The following is a 21,801-nucleotide window of genomic DNA, read 5'->3' on the forward strand; positions in this document are numbered from 1 at the left end:
CCTCCTTTTCTGTTGCTCTTTCTTTTTTTCTATTCTTTTCTCTGGGAAAACTCAACTGCAGAAATTTCAATTTTTTTTTTTTTCTTTAAAGACACCACACAAAAAACTTGGATCTTGGGGCTTGCTGACCAAAGACCAGATTTGACCGGAAATATAAGAGGTCAGCATACACATCAGAAAAAGCAGGAACTCCCAAACAGGTTTTTCTCTCTTTTTAACCCAGCAGAAAGCCTCAAGTTGAATACTCTGATCATGCCAGTCATCAGTTACTGCTCAGCCTCCTGTCTCCAGCCCGGAAATTAGTCTGCTCAGAGCCCAGATAGCTGAAAAACCAACCACATTTTATCTACAGCTTAGGCTGGGAGGCCAAGCTGAAGGAAACACACACATGTTCTGTGTTAGGAAGAAAATACCTAATTTTAAAGAACTTAATTTACAGAACCATAAAAAGCATGCATTTAAAACACACTGATGTAAATAAAACTTACAAAACAACATCTCTTGTAACTTTGAGGTGATTTGCAAGGGAAGTTCACATATCCTTAAACTATAAAATTTTACTCAGAGTTATGAACTGCTGCTAAATTCAGTTTAAAAATAAACCACTGAGACACTTATTGCTGTAAAATATTTCAGGCAACTATGGCAACCCACAGATGAAGAAACCACTGCTTTCTGCTATGTATTGAAAAGCATAAACTATTACATTAAAAGCATAAATTACAAATTACTGTTGAACTAAATAGGCATCTAAGGCATCTTTTACAATACTTTCACATACTCCATTTCATGTAATGCATAAACAAAATGACCATTTAGATACTTTTTATATTTATTATCAGGATATACTATAGGAGTCACCTTTCTTTAACTGAATAAGAGTAAAATAAATTAGTAACTTCTTTATTTGAGTATGAGAAGGTCTATGCAATACCAAGGTTAGGCAAATTGTACTTAGCCCTATCAAAGCTGTAAAAGATTGCTATATTAGATGAGATATTAGATTAGATAGTTATTATATATGCAATTATATATGCTATATTTTATTGACAGTGACAGAAGGAAATTTGTGTTACTACCTCCAATTTAAAGCAATAAAAGGCAAACCTTTAATTGAAATAACTCAATTTTCAAATACCCACATAAGGCAGATGAACTCTAACAGAACAAGAGCACGCCACACAAAATTGAAAACCTAGGACTTTCAAGGAGAGCTGGGAAATATGGATGCCAAAACACCCATGTTTAAATTCCAGTACAGGGCTTGAATTCTGCAGCTAAAGATTTCACAATGAGTGGCAAGAAAGCAAACCTGAACCCTTCCAACATCACAAAAGTTAGGCTGCAACACCCAAGGAGAATCTTTTAAGCTTTGAAGGTCAAACAATTTAAAGTATAAAAGTCATTACTAAAAACTCTGAGCCATCATCACAGCTGGAGTCTGTCATATGCATCAATATGATTCCACAGCCCTGAATGGAGTCAGGGAACAGAAGCAAATCTTAACTAGGAATGATTTCTTTTTTCTAGGATAAAAAGCAAGCTTACCAAGTTGTCTGGCAATAAATAAAAAGCATTTCTGAGTTCAATCAACTAAATTAAAAAGGAACTATTTTGAATATTGCAATTCTATCATGCCATAGTTCAGCCAGAAGTATAATCCACCTTAGATACTCAGCCCAGACTGCAGAATTTGCAGTGTTAAGATCCATTAGAAGCAAGGCTCAAACTACAAATTACCCTAACCTTTTCCAACCCCTTGAAAATCCATTCCAAACACAAAGACTTGGTAACCTCTTATTTTAGACACGTATACTCTGTGCACAGACATACCTCTGAATGGCTACAAAACAGCTGTAAGTATTAATACATTTTTAACAAAATACTATTTCCTATTTCTCCACTAACCAAACTATGCAAGATTTGGGTCCTTGTGCCTGCTTCAGAAGAAATAACTACAGGAAATGGGATAAATAGAAAACTGCAAATCAGGTTTAAGAATGCAAACAACAACAAGCTAGAGACAAACAAACTGATCCTTTACATTCCTCTTTCTCTTGTGATACCTAGTGGGTCTATAAACCAGCCTGGAATAGCAAATAGAAACTCCTGCTTTTTCAGTGTGTGGCTTTCTAGTTCCTTTACCTCCATGGAATTTATTCCCATTTCACAGTAAACAAATGCAAAAAAAAATTTTAAAAACATAAAAAGGTGCAAGATATATTTTCAAGGTATTTCTCCAACTTTATACGCAGCGCTGAGCATTTCACAGCTCAATTTGAAAAAGGGATTTCCACAGGACTCCCTTCAGAAGCCATCTCTGAGATGCATTCTAGAATAAGAATGGGTTTAGGAACTGAACCCTGTACTATGGTAATTGGTTATTTTTTTTCAGTCCTTCTCTGACTTCTTCCCAACTAACCAGAGCAAATTACTTCCAAAGTTCCTCTTATGAAAGAGATGTTACACAGGAAGAAAATGTTCAATTATCTAGACCTTACACAATCCCAACACCACCACCAATTCTGCTGGATTGTTATTTTATGCAGCAGAGAGCAAAAGGCATCTAATCTTTTAACTATTGTGTGACAAAATATGCAGCCTAAATGAGCTGAAATTCCTGCCAATTAGGCTTTCTACGTGTCACTGCTCAATGTGTCTGCCAAATTAAATTAAAAAAAAAAAAAAAAAAAAAGAAGACACTTTCTAAAATTACAAATAGACATGCACACACAGTATTTTTTTGTATACAACTACCCACAGTTTCCTTCCTTAAATTCCCTTTACCTCTTTGGCACTGAGGGCCAGTGAAGCCGTAGACGCAGGCGCAGCGGTTGGGCCCGACACACCTCCCTCCGTTCTGACAGCCACTCTCACAGACAGCTGCAAAACAAAACAGGCAGAAAGGTTAATAATAATGCCACGGCAACGGCATGGACAGAGCAACAGATCCGTCATTTAAAAAATTCTCATTTTCCTCCCGCTGCTCTAAGGCCTGAGGATGGAGCTGATGTCCCTCCTGCCACCTCCACCAGCAATGACTGTGCACACCAAATTCCACCAGCACCTGCTGGTATTAACTGCAAACAGCCGCTCAGCACAGATTAGCAGCACATCTCCAACTTTGTCCGGTTTTCGGCTGTTTGGATGGCCTGGAAAGGCCAGGGGTGGCCTTGGGTCAGCCCGCGTTTCAAAGGAACAGAAGAGGCTTCAGTTCTTTTCTCGGTCTCTGTGTTTATTAATTGTTTATCTAAAAGATTTTCTCTCGGCCCGACAGAGCTCTGCTCAGCAGCCAGCCATGAGCACACTGTCCCGCCCTCCGGGCGGTCACCTATCTTTATACTCAAAGTTACGTATACAATATTTATCATTTTTCCCCAATACCTTTCACCCTTATTGCCCAGTGCACTTTTAGTAATGACCAATCCCAAAGTGCCACCATCACCACAGAAGATGGAGGAGAAGAAGAAGAAGAAGAAGGACAGGACACGCCCCAATTCCTCCATCTTACTTCTCTAAACCCCCCTGTACATAAATCCTAAACCCTGTGTCTCACCCTCTAATTAACTAATCCCTTCACCATTCACCCCAGTGGGATCCTCCTACCCTCATACAGGTGTCATCTCCCGTGTAGGATCAAAGTCCAGCCACCAGACACTTCTGGCAACATTCCAGGACTCCCGAGCCCCCCAAGGGTGGTCTCGGTGACTCGGCACCTCTCAGTCCTGAGGTGCTGAGATCCCACACAACTTCAGTGTGTTTCAATCAGCTGTGCAGCTCTAGTCGCTCATAAGAGCTGTGCAAGAACTTATTATCCCTCACTGAAGCTGCCTATCTATCAAACCTCAAGCATTTTTTGGGCATATTGCGTTGTTCAGTCACAACAGCAACAAACCTTTTGAGAAGAGAAAGGAGTCCAAGAGAGAGATAAGCATCTCTCAGAGTCGATGCTGCTGGAAGGAGGAGTGATGTTTAAAAGCAAAGGTAAAGAATTACCTGTTTAACTCATCACTTTTTACCTAAAGCACCCCTGTGTTTCTTAAAAGATTCCGAAAAAAAAGAAATTTTTGTGGTGAAGGAGGAAGCAGGGTGGGGTGAAAGGGTTATAAATCCACAGTACATTTAGATGAAAAAGATATTTTACTGTCATGGAACTTCAGAGGACCCACTCATACTCTTTACCAATGGTCTAAATCAAGAACAAAGCTTCCTGCCAGACCACTGAATTTTCCCAACTCAAAAGGAGGAGAGGAAGAGGAAGAGTCCTTCAGAGAGCCTGAAAAATGCCATTAAAAGAGTGCCTTAACTAACCATCACTTTAGCTACTTTCTGACTCATCACTTCAGGTCCTGGCTTCAAAATTGTCCAAAATTAGCACATGAAACGTTTCCAAATCAAAATATTTCAGCTTACAGGACAATCATAATATTTTTAAACTTTTCCATTTTTGGTCTCAAAGTCAGTAGGCTGCCTTCCTAAATGTGTCTCTTCAGTTTGGATGTGGTGTTTGCAACACATTTGAGTATCTGGGCCAAAAGAACCTCAGAAACCTAGAGAGGTAATAATTTCAAACTGAAAAAAGGTACACATGACTCCTGTATCATAGTGGAGGGCATAACTGTTGGGTGGAAATGTGATAAAGCCTTACTTCTTACCAAGAACCACCAAACAGAATTACCTTTTCCTGAAAATGCACACATAAAATGAAGATATTTTGCTGCATGTGTTACATTACTGAATTAATGGACGACACTTCAGCAAGAAAATTAACTCGATTATATACAATTAAATTTTTCTAAATAGAAATTAAAACATATTTACATTTTAAAGACTGTCTAGAAGACACATATTCATAATCCTGCTTGACATTTTAACTACATGATACAGTGGAACCAATCTCCAGGGTTTGTTCAGATTTTCTGGACAGCTTCAGGGTCACCACTTGAAAATTCAATCATCTTTTTATTTATTCACTGGAAACTTGCCTTGTCTGAGAACATTCAGGTGTTGAATATATTAACAATATGTTTTAATATACTGTTTTAACAAAAGCAGGAAGGGACCAGCAATCCTGAATACAAAACTTCACTGGGGTCACAGGTGAGGATTACAACTATTTGCTAAAATTTTAGAGAGTTTTATCCAGTTAAAGCAGGAACAAGACTATTTTTCCAGCATTTATAGAAATGACTAGGGCAAAAAAAATTATCTTCCACACTATTCAGCCCATCTGGTTTTTGCAGAGCTGCCCTCTGTCTGTCTCTAGTTCTTTCAGCCTGCTTTATGGAATTAATTTATCTCCTAATTAGTAGTCAGCTGGCCTCAAAATACACTTTTGAGTCTTTCTTCATCTCTGCAGCCTTTAGGGACTTTTATTGTTTGCTAAATCGCTGCAGCTTGTAAACACTGTGATGTTATAGGTAAAGCTGGGCAAATAATTCTATCTAGTAATTCTAGTATTCTATCAAATAATTCTATCTAATAATTCTTTCTAGTTTGTCTGCCAACCCAAAAAGGTATCCAATAGCTTGAACCACATTCAATCCTTTTTTTTCCTTAGACTAAGTAGAAAACAGAAGAACATTCTCCAGCTCAGCAGTGAGACTATTGTTCTGAGGCAGAGAAAACTTTGTTAAGGGAGAATGAAAAACTGGCGAACATCTGGTGTGAAGAGGGGGATGCACAGTGACGCTGCTCCCCAAAATTGCTCAGTGATTCCAAACTGCAACTTGAATTTTAGAGAACACAAGAGCACCTCATGCAGGAAACAACTGCCAGCTAAACACCATACCCAAAACAAGCATCTCCCTCAGGGGTTTCACTGCTCCTCAAGCAGACCCGCTGCGACTTACGCTGCTCACAGTGGGCACCAGAGAAGCCCTTCTGGCACTGGCACCGCTCATCCACGCACGTCCCGCCGTTCCTGCAGCTGATGCTGCACTGCTGTGCTGCTGGGAGAGACCCAAAATCAGCCAAAAACACCACCAAGGAATGGCCTTTCACAGCCTTTGAGATGGCGCCTGAATGGTGGGCTTTGTACCACCCATGCTGCATATTTTAGGTGTGTACTCATGGAGGGGTTTTTCTACAGTTTTCCACGATTATGTTGCAACTCAGAACTTTTAATTGCATTGAGAAATGTACAATCTTGATTTCTTACCAGAATGGACTCAATGGAAATGTGAACACCACACACATTCATTTGTAAACTTCCTTCTCTCTTTAAGCATATTTTGTTTAGATTTGTCACACAGAATAAACAGGCACGTGTGGAATAACAAACTCGAGGTGTCTTACCTAAACATAATTTACACTTGCACATGCAGTAATGAGAACTTATTTTTAAGGAAGTTGGCATTTTTGTCACTGAAACTTGAAGAGAATGACTTTCAATGAAATCTCTAATGAAAACACGTTTAAGTCCTTACCAGGTCTTGATCCACAGGTGGGTGATATCTGCCCACTGGCACAAGTGCACATGTTGGGACGGGAACAAAATCCATCACCACAGCTATTTCTGCAAATGGCTGAGGAAGAACACAGAAAGAAGGTGTCAGGGATTAACAGAAACCTGAGGCTTAAAAACAAAAAAAAACAAACAACAAACCAACTCTTGAAAACTCACTTCATTGGGACAGCAATTACACATGCAAAAGTAATTTTAAGTTAAATAAAGTGAACTGAATTTTGACATAATTAATATCTCTTGACAAATTTGAAGACAATCAGAATTAAATCAGGCATATTCAAACACTGACCTGACTACTGAAATCAGGTAATCAATTCTTTGCCCAGTTAGAAGTACCAGCCAATTATGCAAGCAATGTAAAATCTTTAAAAACACGTCTTTCAGACCACAAGACCTGTGAGAAAACATTACCCAGAACCCAAGACTTGAAGGAATATAAAAAATGCCAATTTGCGCTATGGGCTTCACTCTTACAATCACCATTTTAAAAGCATTTTAGGGTCTTTTTTTTTTCCTATTCCCAAGATTATCCATCCTTTGCCCAAAGAAGCTTGGCAGGAAGTCAATGTGCAAATGCTGGACTTTGCAACTTTGTAGTGCTTCCCTAAATATAGTTTCCTGCACTCAGGTAGCTCCCACACTTTTATTTAAAAACCATAAAAAGCCCAGGAAAGCCTGTTTCCCCACACCTGTGTGTCGCATGCCTGACCTTGTGCCATCCCCATGATGACCCCAAGTTCCTGTTTTTCCTTCTCACTCACCATCCAGCACAGCTCCAGTGAAGCAAGGAGTGACAGAACCACAAAAAAAAAAAGAGCTAGAAGTATAAATTATTCTAAAGCAGATACAAATTAATACATCAAATGCATCTGCTCAAGTAGCAAACGAATCAAAAGAGCCTGAAGCAGTCAGAGTCCCTCTAGCACAACAGAGGACTTCAGAAAGACATATTTTGTGCAACAGATAGCTTTTATAGTAAAAAACCCTCAAAAACAAACATACACCACCGCCAAAAAATCCCTAAGAATCACAATTTCTTTGTAAATTGGCCTAGAGTTCTGTGAGAACCAAATAATCTGGCAGCACACGTCCGCTGAAGGACTACAACGAAACAAATACCTTGAGGAGATCACACACCACTCTTTGGGCATCAAAAAGATGCAAAATGCATCATCTACACGCTACAATAATGTCCGAAATGTGAAGGCATGAGAAGTTAAGGAGTTTATGGGATTTTTCTGTTTAACTAGAATTAGAGACGTGCCATGGACTGACTTAAAATACGATTCCATGAGCCAGGATGTGGATTTAGAGCACTTGATGAGCACAGGAAACAGGGTTGTTTTTTAATATTCCTGTTCTGTCCATCTTTATATACTACAATGTCAACCTCTTGATAAAGTAAGGTTTACATTTAGTCTATTTCTTAATTTGTTATCCGCTAAGGAGTAATTTTTTTACCAACAGAAATCCCTAGACTTTAAGGCTGTATCCTAAATACGCCTTCATCAGAACAGTTTACTCTGTATAACAAAAGAGTGAAAGTAAGTAGACCTTTTAGACCAAGGTCTAAAATCTTGGTTTTTAGAGAAAAGATCACTTTTAATCATAAATGTGCCACAGACCACCAACAACCACCACCACATCACCAGCTTGAAACGCTGTCAGGTCAGAATGGTTTCTTTTTCACCTACCACTGGCTCATAGATTTCTCCTCATTGAAATACCACTTTAAAATCACCAGGTAAAATATGCATCAATTATAATCAGCACATCTCCAATAAGAAGTTTGATACCTTGTCCAGTATCCTGCACAGGAGGTTTTTTCTAGGTGAAAAACTGTAGCTAAAGGGAATGTCATCCCCACAGACATTAAATGTCAGCATAGAAATGCGTGCACTTAAACCTTCACCAAAAGCAGAAAGGTGTCACAGACAATACTGCTCTGCCAAAATCATTCACCCTACAAACATGTTAGAAAGTGTAATTTTCTTTCCAATTGCTTACTGCAATTAGAGCGCAGTAAGCAGGCAGGAGCTAAAAGATGTCCCTTGTGCATATAAATTAAAAATAAATCAGATTATTCTGGATGTAGGCAGACCTGAGAGCAAGGCCTTTAAGAGGCATTGAGAGACAATTTAAAGGATATCTTGTAAGGATTGTTGAAAGCCCCTAAACACATTTGAGCCTGACACACAGCCGAAGCTGAAAAGCCTATCAACAGCATAATAGGCAGCCCAAATCCTTCTTAAAATCTCTACTTTGCATTAAAGCAAAGCAGCCAGTATTGAAAGATTTGATAAACGTGAAAAGAACATTCTGAGGAACTCCTTTTATTCCACAGCATCATCAATAAAAGGATCTTCCTCTGAATGGCACCACAATCCTTTGCTGGAAAATTCTGGGTCAGCTTGAGGTGAAAATAAGTGTTACATGGCACAGTTATCCCCAATATCGGCCAGTCAAGTTTAACCATGTAAAACCAATAGATGTGAGCAGGTGAGGGAGGCCTGGAATCATAAAAAAAGGCCACCAAAGGTCAAGAGTTTGGCAGACCTTGGCTTATCACCCTTCCCTTGCCCAGTTTTGTCCTGCATACCTGCAGTTAATTAGATGGAGAATGACAAAGACCTCCACTCTGAAGTTGAGCACACTTATTAACAAAACAGACAGTGACAGGCTAAATTTAATGGCAACAACAGATTAAAAACTTAAGGTGAAGGAGGAATTGTCTGCTATCAGCTGTTACCTAACACAGAGAAATCTCAACTTCATTTTCTGTTTCATGGTAAACACCCCCAAAGACGATCCCACCAGAGTACTGAGCACATTCCCCTCACACACAAATTTTTTCCTTTTTTTTTTTGCCATACCATGTATGTCAAAAGTCGCATCTGTCAGCACAGTACCAGCCAGTAGCCAGTCTATATGCCTGACTAACTAAAAATAACAGCCAAGACAGTAAGCATCCCAGATGTAAAGGAGCTTTCTATTTGATTGTAATTCCAAGCTTCAGAGAACTTCAGGATCTGATTTGACTATATCAAAACGTTTTGGCTTTTTTTGTCCCCTGTTACTACAGTTCAGCATTTGATTTGACAAAGTTTTGGACTTTTTTCCTGAGCTGTCACGGGTTTTCTTTAAAAACTAGGTGGAGACATGTCTCTTGTCCACATACAGCCCCTTTCAGTTACAAGGAACGTGGACCTGCAATTCCATCTTGGTTTGTTTATTTTTCCTAAAAAAATAAATTATTGTCCAAAAATAATGTGAAACACAGAACTGGAAGTAGCTTTTCTTGTGCTAAAGGATAAGTGTGACTCGTAGAAGAATATTTACTCTCCTTATTAAGCCCTGAGCAGTAGAAGCAGCCAGACACTTACGAACAATGCACTGATTCCCTCCAGCGAGGGTCCTCCACCCAGGGCAACAGTAGGAGCGAAATCTAGAACCACACACATTTGGCCTGCAACACAGACAAATCAATAAATGTGTACAGGAAAACAGGAAGCACTCCAAAGAGAATTTAATGTTTTACATACACACACGGGAAGAATCTAGCTGCATAAAACAAACAAAAAACTGCATAGCGAAGTTGTCTACAAAAATATCCTACCCAAAGGGAAAAAAAAATCTTCCTCCAAGAGATTTTATGTTTGGGTTAGTTCAACTGATTAATACAAAAGAGGAGAGGTAGATGAGGCAAGGGTGGGTAACATTCATGCTTCTTGCAATAACTGAGGATATGGAAGAGATGAGTTTGATTCTGCTTTCATTCAAAGTCTGAGAAGCACTGCCATAAAAACGAGCCTCTTGCTGTCATCTGACACTAGACAGAAGGGATGCCCTCTCATATGGATAAGCTAATACAAAGAAGTCCCTGAAACATCAGAAGAAAACCAAACCGACTCTGCATAATTTCTTTGTAGAAACCCTCCAAAACAGTGAGCGTCTAAGCGTGTCAATATCGGAAGACGCTTCACCAAGGAGCCCAATGGTGTCAATTCATTAGCTGTAATCTAGGCCCCCCGCAAGGTCAGCGTTTAATTAAATCGCACTAATTAGGAGGCCAGATTCCACAGGCAAGCACCAAACTCCCAGCTTATCGAACGGCGAGTCCCCAGCCTCAGAGAGGCGGGAGGGAGAGCGGCACCGGGGGCACACACGCCGGCACCACCGGCAAGGGGCTCTGGCCGGGGACATGGCCTGGGGAGCACGCAGGCGGCGGGGAAGGGGTTTTCAGCCTTGTCCCTACCCTCGGAGCCCGTCGTGCTGTCCTCGCCTGCGGACCCGACCGGCGGCGCCCCCGGCCCCGTCCTCCCGGTGCGCGGCGGTAGCGGCCAAGGGGCCGCCCGCTCCTGAGGGAGCGCGGAGCGCCGGCCGATTCTGCTGCTGCTGCTGCGGCTGTCGCTGCTGCCTCCCGGCCGCTCCCTGCGCACACAGCATCAGGCAGCCCAGGCAGAGCGATAAGAAGCACCAGCGCTGTGCCCAGAGCCGCCGCCGCCGGCCCATGCTGCGGCTATTCCGGCGGGAAGCGGGCCGGCAGCCGCGGGCGGGAGCGCGGGTCCCGCACCGCCTTCAGCGGGCACGGGGCGGCCCCGAGCGGGGAGAACCTTCAGCCGCGGGAAATGCGCCGTGTGTCCTTCCCAGCCTGCCCGGCCGGTGCCATCAAAGCCCGGGCTCCACTGTGCTCGGAGACAACCCTCTGCGGAGAGGGGGAAAAAAAGAGGTGAATAAGAGCAGAGTTGGATTTTCTCTCCCCCTCCCCGCCCACTTCGCCGCAACAGGAAATCTAAGGGAACCGCACTGAGTTTTCCCTTTAAAAAAAAAAAAAAAAAAAAAAAAGAACCAGACGCTAATTAACCGCGGCTAAATAAACGTGCTGGGGCAGAGCGGGAGGGGAGCGAGAAGCCCCTGCCCAGCGCCAGGGGCGGATTTACAGCGAAAGGAGCCGGAGGAGGAGCCGGTGCCGGTGAGGGGCTGGGGAGGGGGAGAGGAAGGGAGGGACGGGGCCGGGAAGAGGGGATGGCAGGAGGGAGTGGGAGAGGAGGAGGGAGTGAGGGCTGGCGGCTGCTGGAGGGAACGGGGCTCTCGGAGAGCCAGCGGTGAGGGTAGAGCTGGTCCCAAAGCGGGTTCTGCGCATTCCTTCCGTTCTCCCTAAGAGGTTCTGGTCGCAAGGATGAGCCAACAGGGGAGGGAGCCGGACCCCCACACCTGCCCGCCAGCTGGGTCTGGCACGGGAGCGCTGGGCTCCTCCGAGAGCTCCTTCCCCGTTCCTATCGCTTCAGCATCGAGCGTCTTACGGCGCTTCTGCCATCAAGAGCAGGAATGTGGGGTGCTGGAAGAGCTGGCGCTTCCCTTCAGGAGCAGTTCCCTTCAGGAACAAGCAAAGTTTTGGCTTGTTCTCTGCTTGCTGTTTCACCCTACATAACCATCCCCAAAAGAGCCTCTGGCTTAGGGATTTTCCCGCTTGCTTTTTAAGGCCGAGAGCATGCATTTAGCTAGATGTGCCGAATAGTTAGCCACCGGTGAGGAACAAATAAAAGAAGTGAGAACAAAAACGTGGCCCTGCTGACAGTGCCCAAGTGCTTGGGTTCTTGTCATTGCGATAACACGGCACGATCTGGTTTTGTCGTCTGAGATTTTTATCCCTTTGAGCTGTGCCTCTAGGGGTGAACACCTCATGCTCTACAGCCCATGGTTATAGTGTGGCAACCTGAAAACTTCAGGGTTTTTGTCTTTTGCAACAAAACTGGGACACGTCACAGCTTCATTTACCTCCACGTGCATTTTATCTGTCACTTCTAGGGGTGAGAAGCAAGAGCCAGATTTTGTTATCCCTGAAATAAAACCCAAGCAGCCAACTCTGGTTTTCTATTTACTGCCCTGCATTGATGGTCCTGACAGACCATCAGTGGCTCTGACAGAAGCTCCATTTACTGACCCATGTTCTGACAGAGCAGAAACTGATTTTGTTTAAATTTGTAAATTTAACGGAACCAATTTTGCATGAGAGAACCTCAGTCTTTAAAGAACCTTAAGAAACTAAAAGTATCTATGAAGACAACTGGGTTTGGAGAGTTCAGCAACCTCCTGATTGTGGGTGAGTTTTGGAATTTCTTTCAAGCAGAAGCTGTTAAACCTGTCGTGAATGAAGTGCAGCTGAGGGTCAGGGAAAGAGAAAGATTCCATGCCACTTCGTGTGAATAACTATCTCCAGAAAACACAAGGAATAAATAGATAGGACACAAGGAATCAAAAGGAAAGAACTGATTTGAGATAAGCTCAGGGTCTTGGATATCAGGAAACACAGTGATAAAGAAGCAATTCTGAAGGTAAACACAGCACATCTGGAAAAAGACAACACTAGAAAATCCTGAAGGGGAAAAAACCCCAAACAGTGAAACAACACCCCAAAAAAGTTTGGCAATTACACAGCAAGAGTGGGCTAGAAATTAGAGCATATGAAAGTTACAATTTAACGCCAAGAGAGACATAATTTCAAACTGGAAATAATGTGCAGCGTATCAAAAGCAAAGTCAGCAGCTACCAGTGATGTGTAAAGTGGTTGTAAGACTCAAGAGACCTTCTTGCACTCAAGAGGGCACTAGCACAAAAAATTATAAAACATTCACTGCAAGATGTCTCACTTTTCATAAGTCTGGTCTTGTAAATATGAACACAAATTAATGGTTCCCAAGAAAGCTGTCTTTGTTAGAATGAGCATCACAAATACTCTATGGATAAAAGACCAGACATGATTTAAAATAATGATTATGTTCTGATCATTCATCTTAGAACTACATATGGTAAATTTCCAATAGCTGCCCAGAAAAGCCACTGCTGTGGTAAAGGAGAGAAAAATCACTGCCAGAAGGCTTGGGTTCTTTAGCTAGCAGCAGCTCTCTTAAAAATATGGAAGAAAATTCATAGAATAAAAAGCACAATATGATAAATCAAATCAGTACTACAACTAAGAGCTGCTTGGACAAGACAGGAACACAGCTCTGCGTTTTAAAGAGCAGAACCCAAGATCACAACTACTTATGGGATGAAACTAGATTTTTTAGGAAAAATATTATACCTCTGCTGCAAGTGGCTCCCCTTTATCATCGGCTGGGAGCTGTGTACAAATCACAAACAGGACGGGGCTGCTGAGGAACTGCCTGGAGCTGTTTGATTTCCCAGCATCACTCTCATTACATGGCTATGGCAATGGGAAGATGCCAGCAGCTCACATCCCAGGCAGCAGACACAGAACTCAATGTCACAACTCACTTTATAAGCTTTTTGACCAATCACACAAAGCAAAAGCACACTGACAGTAGTTCTGTCCAACCACTGTAAGCACAGGTACCTTTGGTTAAACAATGCTTGCTTATTTCAAATACAATCCCTGCTTATGAGCCTTCAAACACAATGCACAGAGCTCAATTATTAAGCTTAAATCTTCCTAATATCTTGCTAGATAAACTTTTCTGTAGCTTAGGGAGTTATTCTAGACCAGTGTTAATACACAGACCATTGTTCTACTTGTCCTTGCTTTTCTACTTTTTAAATAATTTTCCTGCTGCCCAATCTCATGGCTGCTGCTTAGCTCCCATCACAGTCCCACTGTCTCTGAGGCCTGCCCTTTGCAGCTTTCCCAAAACCCTCTGGTTTTGTGGATTCCCACAGTCCAACAGGGAAAGAGTCCGGGGGAGGAGCCAGAGTGGAGTGATACAGGCTGGACCAATCAGAGAGAAGGGAGGGAGTGGCCTTCCGTGGAGAGCCAATGGGGAAACCCGGAGTGTAGAACCTTCCAGAACTAGAGGGTGAGATACAGATGGCGGTATTTTGTGGAGGTGCAGGGAGCCCTAGGAAAGTGTTTCACTTCTTCACCCTGAATTAAACCAGGATGTTCTTCCAAGGCATCCCAGCCCTGATCCTGTCTCCCACAGCTTTTGGAAAGCATTTTGTTATGGTTCGATACTTCCGGAATGCCAGCGTGCCCCGTAAAAATATGTTCTCCCCAGTGGCTGCTGTGAGATGTGACCAAAAATAGAGCAGAACAGGCTCCAGCTTTGGAATAATGAAAAGGACTTTATTAACTTACAATATGAAAAAAGGAGCACACAGAACTCCGAATGAAAGCTTTCCAAAAGCATTCCTCCTTCTCCCCCCAATTTCCACCAGCACACGAAATACCATCTTAGATTCTCAATCAAGTTACCACCCCTCAGATAATCAACGCTCAGTTCATCAAGGGAGGCAGCAGTCTCTCTTGTACCATAGTTCCCCAGGAAACACAGCTGAAGCCTCTTGTGTTTCCATGTCACACATGGCACTGCCATCCTGACATCCTCCTTCCATGTACACTGCTCTCACCACCATCCATGGACCAAAACTGCTTATAGGGCTCCTTTTAAGGATGCTTTGCCAAGTACCAAAACCCAACAGTTTCTCATTTTTGGGACAACAGTTCCCCCATTCTCACCTTCCCTAGGGCCGAGGGTCTTGAGAACAGAGATCTTCTTCTTCCCTGAAGAGAGAGGGCACCACCACACTCTCCTCAGCTTTTTCTGTTCACTTCACTCCTGCACTGGCAGTCACTGAGGCAGGTCACTCTCTTGGCTCATTGCATCCCCCTAAAATGCAGTCTCTGTGTTACAGGAAAAATTGGTTCAATCCATGGCTATGCAAGAAAAAAGTCCAGCCAAAGGCCACTCTGTCATCTCCTTCCACCTAGGATTCTTCCTCACCTTCTTCTGACATCCTTCACTTGCTCTGGCTTCCACCACGCTTGCCCATTTCCTTCTATTTCGTGTCTGTCTCTCTTCTCCTTCAAACCAAGGTGGACTCGTGTTTTGTAAAGTTTCCACTGTCCAAGAAAACACTTAAAATGTCGAGCACTTTCTCCCCACAGCCCCCCTGTGATGCCAGCACATGACATCAAAGTTCAAGACGGCACAAGCACAAGCACAGGCTCTCTCCCTCTCTCTCTCCCGGGGGGAGTTGGGTGGCTGCTGTAGGAACCCAGGACCTCCCTGTGGCTGTCCAGGATGGCCAGGACCCCTGCCAGGGGGCTCAGAGACCCTGGCACGGAGCCCAAGATGCCCCTGTGGGTTTGATTATGACCCGTGGAGCAAGTTACCAACCTCAGATGAAGATCTGCAAGCCACAACAGTTTAGGTATAATAATAGTGAAGTTATCACAGGGTGGAAAAATAGATTTTGGGGTTTTTGGTATGGGGGTTCAGGAGGCAAGACTGAGAGATCTGAACGTGACCAGCCTTTCTCCTTCTTCTTCTGCTTGGCCTCCATCTCCTGCTGTGGTGTTGGCACTTTTATATTGGTTTAGAGTGGAAGCTCACTGTCTAACATAGGCGTTAGTTGTTGGGAAGTTATTGTAAATGTTGTATACAAAGTTTTTAGTTTATAGACATAGCACTGCCCTGGGGCAGGGAGAGTGCCTGGAACTGTCCTGTTGAGCAGACCTGGGCAGCAGGACAGGAGAGAGAATTTTATAGATAAGGAACAATAAACAACATTGAGACCGAGAAATGAAGAGCCCTGACTCCTTCTTCAAGTGCTGGGCTGGGAAAAGAGACTTTGGAACTTTTCTCAGGGTCACTCTGAGAGAGAGATGCCGAGAGGCTGCCCAATGCCTCTCAGTGCTCCTCCACCCTTCCATCCTGCAGCTGGGCAGGGGAAGGGTGACATCTTTCACAGATGGAACCAAGGGAGAATTCCCCTGGGAGCGCTCCGCTTTTTAACCCCCCGTGTCCTCAGAGCTGTATCCCTGTCTTCAGCGGCCACACCAGGTGCCAATATTCAAATCTGAGCACTGATTGGTCTGACCACAGCATCCCAAAAAACTCACTTCTTGTCAACCTAGGACACATTTGGATTTGCTGATCCAAATTCTATATTCCCTGAGTGTTATAAAATAAAAAAGCTTCTTTCGCAGAGGATGCCGTGATATATTGGCATCATGTAGCTGATGCAGAAGGATGAGTGATGCCTCTTTTGCTCTACTTGAACTTCCACCTCAAGTCTGGCCAATTCCAATAACAATCGTTCAAAATGTTATATATTGTGAATATTCGGGAAGCATGCAATTGTACATCTGCATAAATAAATTTTTTCCAGAGAAAAGCTCATAATGCTTTATGAGATTATTTTTTGATCTGAACTTTTCCCAAGTGATTAAATTTCTTCCCAAACAAGGGTGAGGGATAAATTTAAGTGAAGCCAATAATATTATTTTGACATTTTGAAACAGAGTAAAAACACAGGCCATCATTTTGCTAATGTAGGATCTAACTAAACTAGACTCAGTGGTTGTAAATAATTTCTTACAGTTCTGAAAATGATGTTTCTCAATGGCCACATTGATTTGACAAGTAAAAGCATTCTCAGCCCTTAATTACTTAAATCACCAAGAACACCCAGTGGTGGATGTCTAGACCCAGTACAGATATTGAAAGTAGAAGTGACAAGACAATGTCAGCACTAAAAATTTCTTTTCAGCTTTTTCCTTTTCTCCAATGGACTGAATTCACACACCTGCATGTTCAGTGAGGGCCTAAACTTCATTTGTTAAATATTTGCTAAATATAATTTGTTAATATTGTTTGATATCTCTGGTATCTTTACCGTAGATCTATTTTAAAAGTATTTTTGGCAAAGACCTTGGAAACTCATTTGATTAAACCTCGGTGCTCTAAAGCAAAAATAAAATTGACCATTTAGCCTGTACCTCAAGCACAGGAATTCTGTGCAGCTGTAGGTGATCTGCTATAGATTACAGTGGTTTCACCACAAAGAAGGATTGAGCTGCATCCTCTTTTTGCTTGCTTGGTTGATTTTTACCTGTGCTTTCTTTTCTTTTTACCATTTGTGTAGTATTTCTGACCATATATCTGACCAATCATTTTGATTTCCAATCCTGTCCTCCAAAGTAATTGTGCTATCTCCAGATCATCGCTAATCTGGAAATAGAATAAATAATATAAAATGAAATACTTTACTCTAGACTGTGATGCTTTTCTTACTTAGAAGATGTAATTTGAGACTGTTTCAAAAGCATTGCTGAGATTAGGTAATCAATATATTTTTTTTTTTTTTATTATTCAGCCTGTCTGCTTCATTCTCTGCTTGTTCCTTCATTACTTTAGAGGAGTATCTTTTTATTCACTTTGATTTTCTTGTTTTCGCATAGAAACTTGAATTATTTCAATTTTCAGCATTATTTCAGGCCAGGAAATGGGATTAGTTGGTCTAACTTCCTTTCTCCCACCCTTTAAATATAGGTATTGATTTGGTATATGCCCATAATTCAGCAAACAAAAAATAAAATCTAGTAAGAAAAAAGAGCTAAAACTAATTTGCTCCCACTCTAAGTTTATTCTCAATAAAAAAGAAATAAGTAAAGAGTTATGATCTCCCCTCTCTGTGTGCTTGTTTGTAAAACTTCAATGCATATGAAGGGTATTACAGCCATTTAAGAAACAATTTTGATTCGCATTTTTGTATTAATTCATTTTCATACCTATGTTAAGCGAATATATTATTCAACATAAAGTCCCTTGCATATGCAACAAATAGATCAATTATTCCACAGTTTTGGTTTTATAACTTATAAAATTCAAAAATATTTTAGTAATGGTTTCAAAGCCATGCTTTCACTGTAAAAGGACAAAAATGTATATGTTGCCTGAGGCATATTGAAAAGGTGCAAAACATTAAGTGAGGCTTAAAAAACAGAAGAGAAAGGTACTTAAGACACAAGACAATTTGAAGAAAAGCAAAAAAATGTGGTGAAAGATGTCATGAGGAAACTGTTCCATGCAATTAAACAAAAGATCTCTCAACGATGCAAAGCATCCTCTACAAAAGGATTACCCAGCTTGGAATGTCTGATTCTTTACCTTTGCGACACAAATAAAAATGTAAACAAAGCAAGATATTTTAGCACATCATTCCAGAACAGATTTGTGTGTTCTGCCTGTAAGACTCATTATAATTTGGGATTTTTTTTTAGCATAGTAGAAGTAGGGTGGACCACTCTACTGTTTTTTCTTTTTTTTTTTAAGTGCTATCAAACAGAAGTGAAATGTTCCTAATTTAGATATTTTAACTACCACCAAGCAAATCCTACTTTGAGGTCTGAAATCTGTCATCAAAATGAAGGAGTTGAAAGAGTTAAAAAAAGAAAGCATTCTCTTTTCTTCTAGAAAAAGGTAACCAAATTGTATTTGCAAAATTATTAATAGAAATAAGAAATAAAATTAAACAGGAGGTTGTACATAGACCTCCAACACTTCAGTGTCTATCTTAAAATTATTCAAGTTAAGCAAGATAAAAACCCCACTAGAAATAATTGGATATTCTGTTTTTATTTTTGGAAAGAAAACCCCAACATAGCTGCAAGAGTAATTCCCAGGTTAAGAATATGCCTATAATTAATAATTAATTTAATTTATCTTATTAGGAAGCTCTTCCCTTGGGAGTCTGTAGGTGGAGCAGATAAAAGGGCTCAATTACTCAGGAGAAAATTCATCAGGCATTAAACTCAGTCAACATGTTTTAAGTTGTTTAAACACATTAATAATTTTATAGCTGGATGGAGCAGTCATTTTATACATTTCTGCAAGCATCATTTTCTGACTCAGCTTCTCTTGAATAACATATTTAGAAAGATAGGATTGAGCTGTCCTAAAACTCACTGAGATGACATGTTCTCTGAAAACCCCTGAATTAAGCAATATAAATATCCTGATACATCTATATAAGTAATATCCTCATATATCTATATATGCGGTTATTTATGTTTTATGTAAATAATCCTGAACAAAAGAAGTAGTAACAGTTTTCTGTGGTGATCATCTTGTGTTTTTCCTGTCCAGCGAACACCTCATTGATCTTAGAGGCTTTTTCCAACCTTCACAACTCTATGATTCCATGATTGGTTTTGCAAAACTAGAACAAAACTTCATTTTTCTTCCAAAGTAAAATAGGTTCATGGAATGTAAGTAAAGGTAGACTTTGATTCATTTCATGCTTGTCCTAGGGTGACATTCTGATGCTTTTATCCCCATTTGTGTGTTCTGTTTATGCAGGATATGATGTTCTGTGCCTTCACGACTGGCTCTGAAGAGTGAAAGTTTTGTTTTGGTTTTGTTATCAGCTGCTCCCCCACAGCTGGCGGGACTCAGAGATGGGGCAGTGCATGGTGCTGCTTTTGCTTTTTGCTTGGCTTTTTGCTTTTGCTTCGGCTCATTAGTTATCCAAATTTTCTCCTGGACTGTTTTTCTTTTCCCTTTTTTGGACCAACATGAACCTGCTCCGGACTGGGACCTGGGAACAGCGAGAGTTTGCACCTTGTGGCTGCAGCAGCTGCCCCAGCACAGGAGGGACTGGGAACAGAGTTACCACCCCTGGGGAGACTTTCTGAATTTGTCACCTTTGTCAGAGCGGTGACAGAGTGGTGCCACCTGGTATTGTTCATTCTGTGTGCTGGGGCTGCTGTGCCTGTTCAATAAACAGGTTCTTTCCACTTCTCTCCAAGGAATCCTTCCCCATCCAGTTGTGCGGAGGGGCCGTGTGGGTTTGCTTTCTGGAAGGGCCCCTTTGGAGATTCTCTCCAAATTTCCCCTAAACCAGGGCAGTAAGGGCTGTGCAAATGCTGAGTTCCCAGGAATGATTCCCATGGAATCCCAGAATGGTTCAAGGCAAGGGATCACACAGTTGGTCCCATCTCACTGTTCAAGCAGAGAAATAAAATCTATTCCATATCTTGTATAAAATTCTCGTGTATGATATGTTATAATATCATTATGGAATGTTTCAAACATCTGTGATGGAACTACATACGCTAAGAACAATTCAAAATCTGCATTGATGTATTTCAGCAGCTCTAGGCCAGCATGTTGTAATTATGAAATGTTATGTACAGCATGCCCTTCCTATAGACTATAGGAAGGAAAAATAAGAGGTCATCCACCAGTGCAAATTCCATAAAAAAACTGGCAGAGATGTTTGTCACGTGGCTTTCCAGAAAGAAGGATTTTTTGAGTACATTTGAAGCTCCCAAATTCAGCTCCCAAATATTGCCTGCAAATATAGGGATAGGGTTTGGTGTGTATATAGGCTGCTGCACACAACCCCTTACACACATCTAAAGATATCTAAAGATTCAAATACTTTAAAGCAACATGAAACTGTCTGATTTTATTTTTACTTCCTTAAAAACTTAATTTCAGCCTTTCTAAATATTACACCCTAAGGTGCAATCAGTCCTGATGTTTTTATTAGGTAGAACAAATTGGGACTCGAGATTACCAAGTCTCAGTTTGCAGACACATGAATCTCAATTTTTGAGGGGCAAAAGCCACGCTAATTCCATACAGATGTCCTGCTGCAGTCCTGTAAATTTTCAGACGGAAAAGGAAATGCTGGTTACACCCCTTTCCCCTTCAGCCTACGGTAGAACATTTCACAGATTGCATGTGTGTCTTGCACGCAGAGAAAAACAGATCTCTGCTAATTCAAGTGTCACATTTATTTCATACATAGATATTCACGTAGATTTCATACCTGTATATTTATTTATCTATTTTATATATTCATTTCACCCACAATTTAAAAAACTAGCTTTTGGGATTAAGATGGGTTTTATCCCAACATGCAAACACAAAGAAAAGGAATATTTTTGTTCTCTTAGATGTCTTCCTTTGTTAGGAAAAGAGCATATATTTGTAGTTTTATGGTGTGCAAGTGAACAAATATGGTTTTATATATGTAACACTAATATTTTTCCAAAGGACTTGGCCCAGGAAAACTAAAACACCCAAACCTGACATAAAATGAGGCCATTCTTACATAGCCCGGAAGGTTCTCTGCACAAAATAAGGCTTCCATGCTAGAGCTTTCCAGAGCAGCAGCTAAAACCAAGGCATGTTCTCCACTGACTTCCACTGGCACAGAACCTAGAGGAAAACACATGTGAATGTGAAGAAAAAATATTTTCTTTTTCTCTCTAAATCCTAGATTGAAATATCTTTATCAATTTCCTTGAATGTCATTCAAGACCATCTTAACTTTAAAACAATTCTGCTGCTATTTGCAGCTGCTACTCTTTTTTTTTTTTGTGTGTGTTATTGTACTGACATCTAGGGGTCTTGTTCATGCATTGGGGCTGTTTTCTTGTTTCATGGGATGAACATTGAATTTCTTGATCACAAAATATTATGATCAATATAAAAGAGGAGGGAATTGTCTATCAGGGACTGCACAGAAGAGATGCTGGTAAGCTTGGCAGGTGGATTCATTGTGCATTTCATGCATAG

The 21,801-nt window shown here is 41.3% G+C and overlaps 1 protein-coding gene across 1 annotated transcript in view; it reads right to left on the reverse strand.

Moving 5' to 3' along the window:
* Nucleotides 1–11,271, reverse strand: part of FBN2 (fibrillin 2) — a 124,552-nt gene extending 113,281 nt beyond the window's left edge. The window contains exons 1-5 of the mRNA XM_064735806.1: nucleotides 10,725–11,271; nucleotides 9,853–9,935; nucleotides 6,429–6,527; nucleotides 5,853–5,948; nucleotides 2,788–2,883 (exon numbers count right to left, since the gene is read on the reverse strand). Coding sequence (XP_064591876.1) covers nucleotides 2,788–2,883; nucleotides 5,853–5,948; nucleotides 6,429–6,527; nucleotides 9,853–9,935; nucleotides 10,725–10,981 — 631 coding nt within the window. The 5' untranslated portion in view covers nucleotides 10,982–11,271. The remainder of the gene's footprint in view (nucleotides 1–2,787; nucleotides 2,884–5,852; nucleotides 5,949–6,428; nucleotides 6,528–9,852; nucleotides 9,936–10,724) is intronic.
* Nucleotides 11,272–21,801: the final 10,530 nt, after the last annotated feature.

Source organism: Zonotrichia leucophrys, chromosome Z (genome assembly GCF_028769735.1).
Source record: "Zonotrichia leucophrys gambelii isolate GWCS_2022_RI chromosome Z, RI_Zleu_2.0, whole genome shotgun sequence".
Lineage (NCBI taxonomy): Eukaryota > Metazoa > Chordata > Aves > Passeriformes > Passerellidae > Zonotrichia > Zonotrichia leucophrys.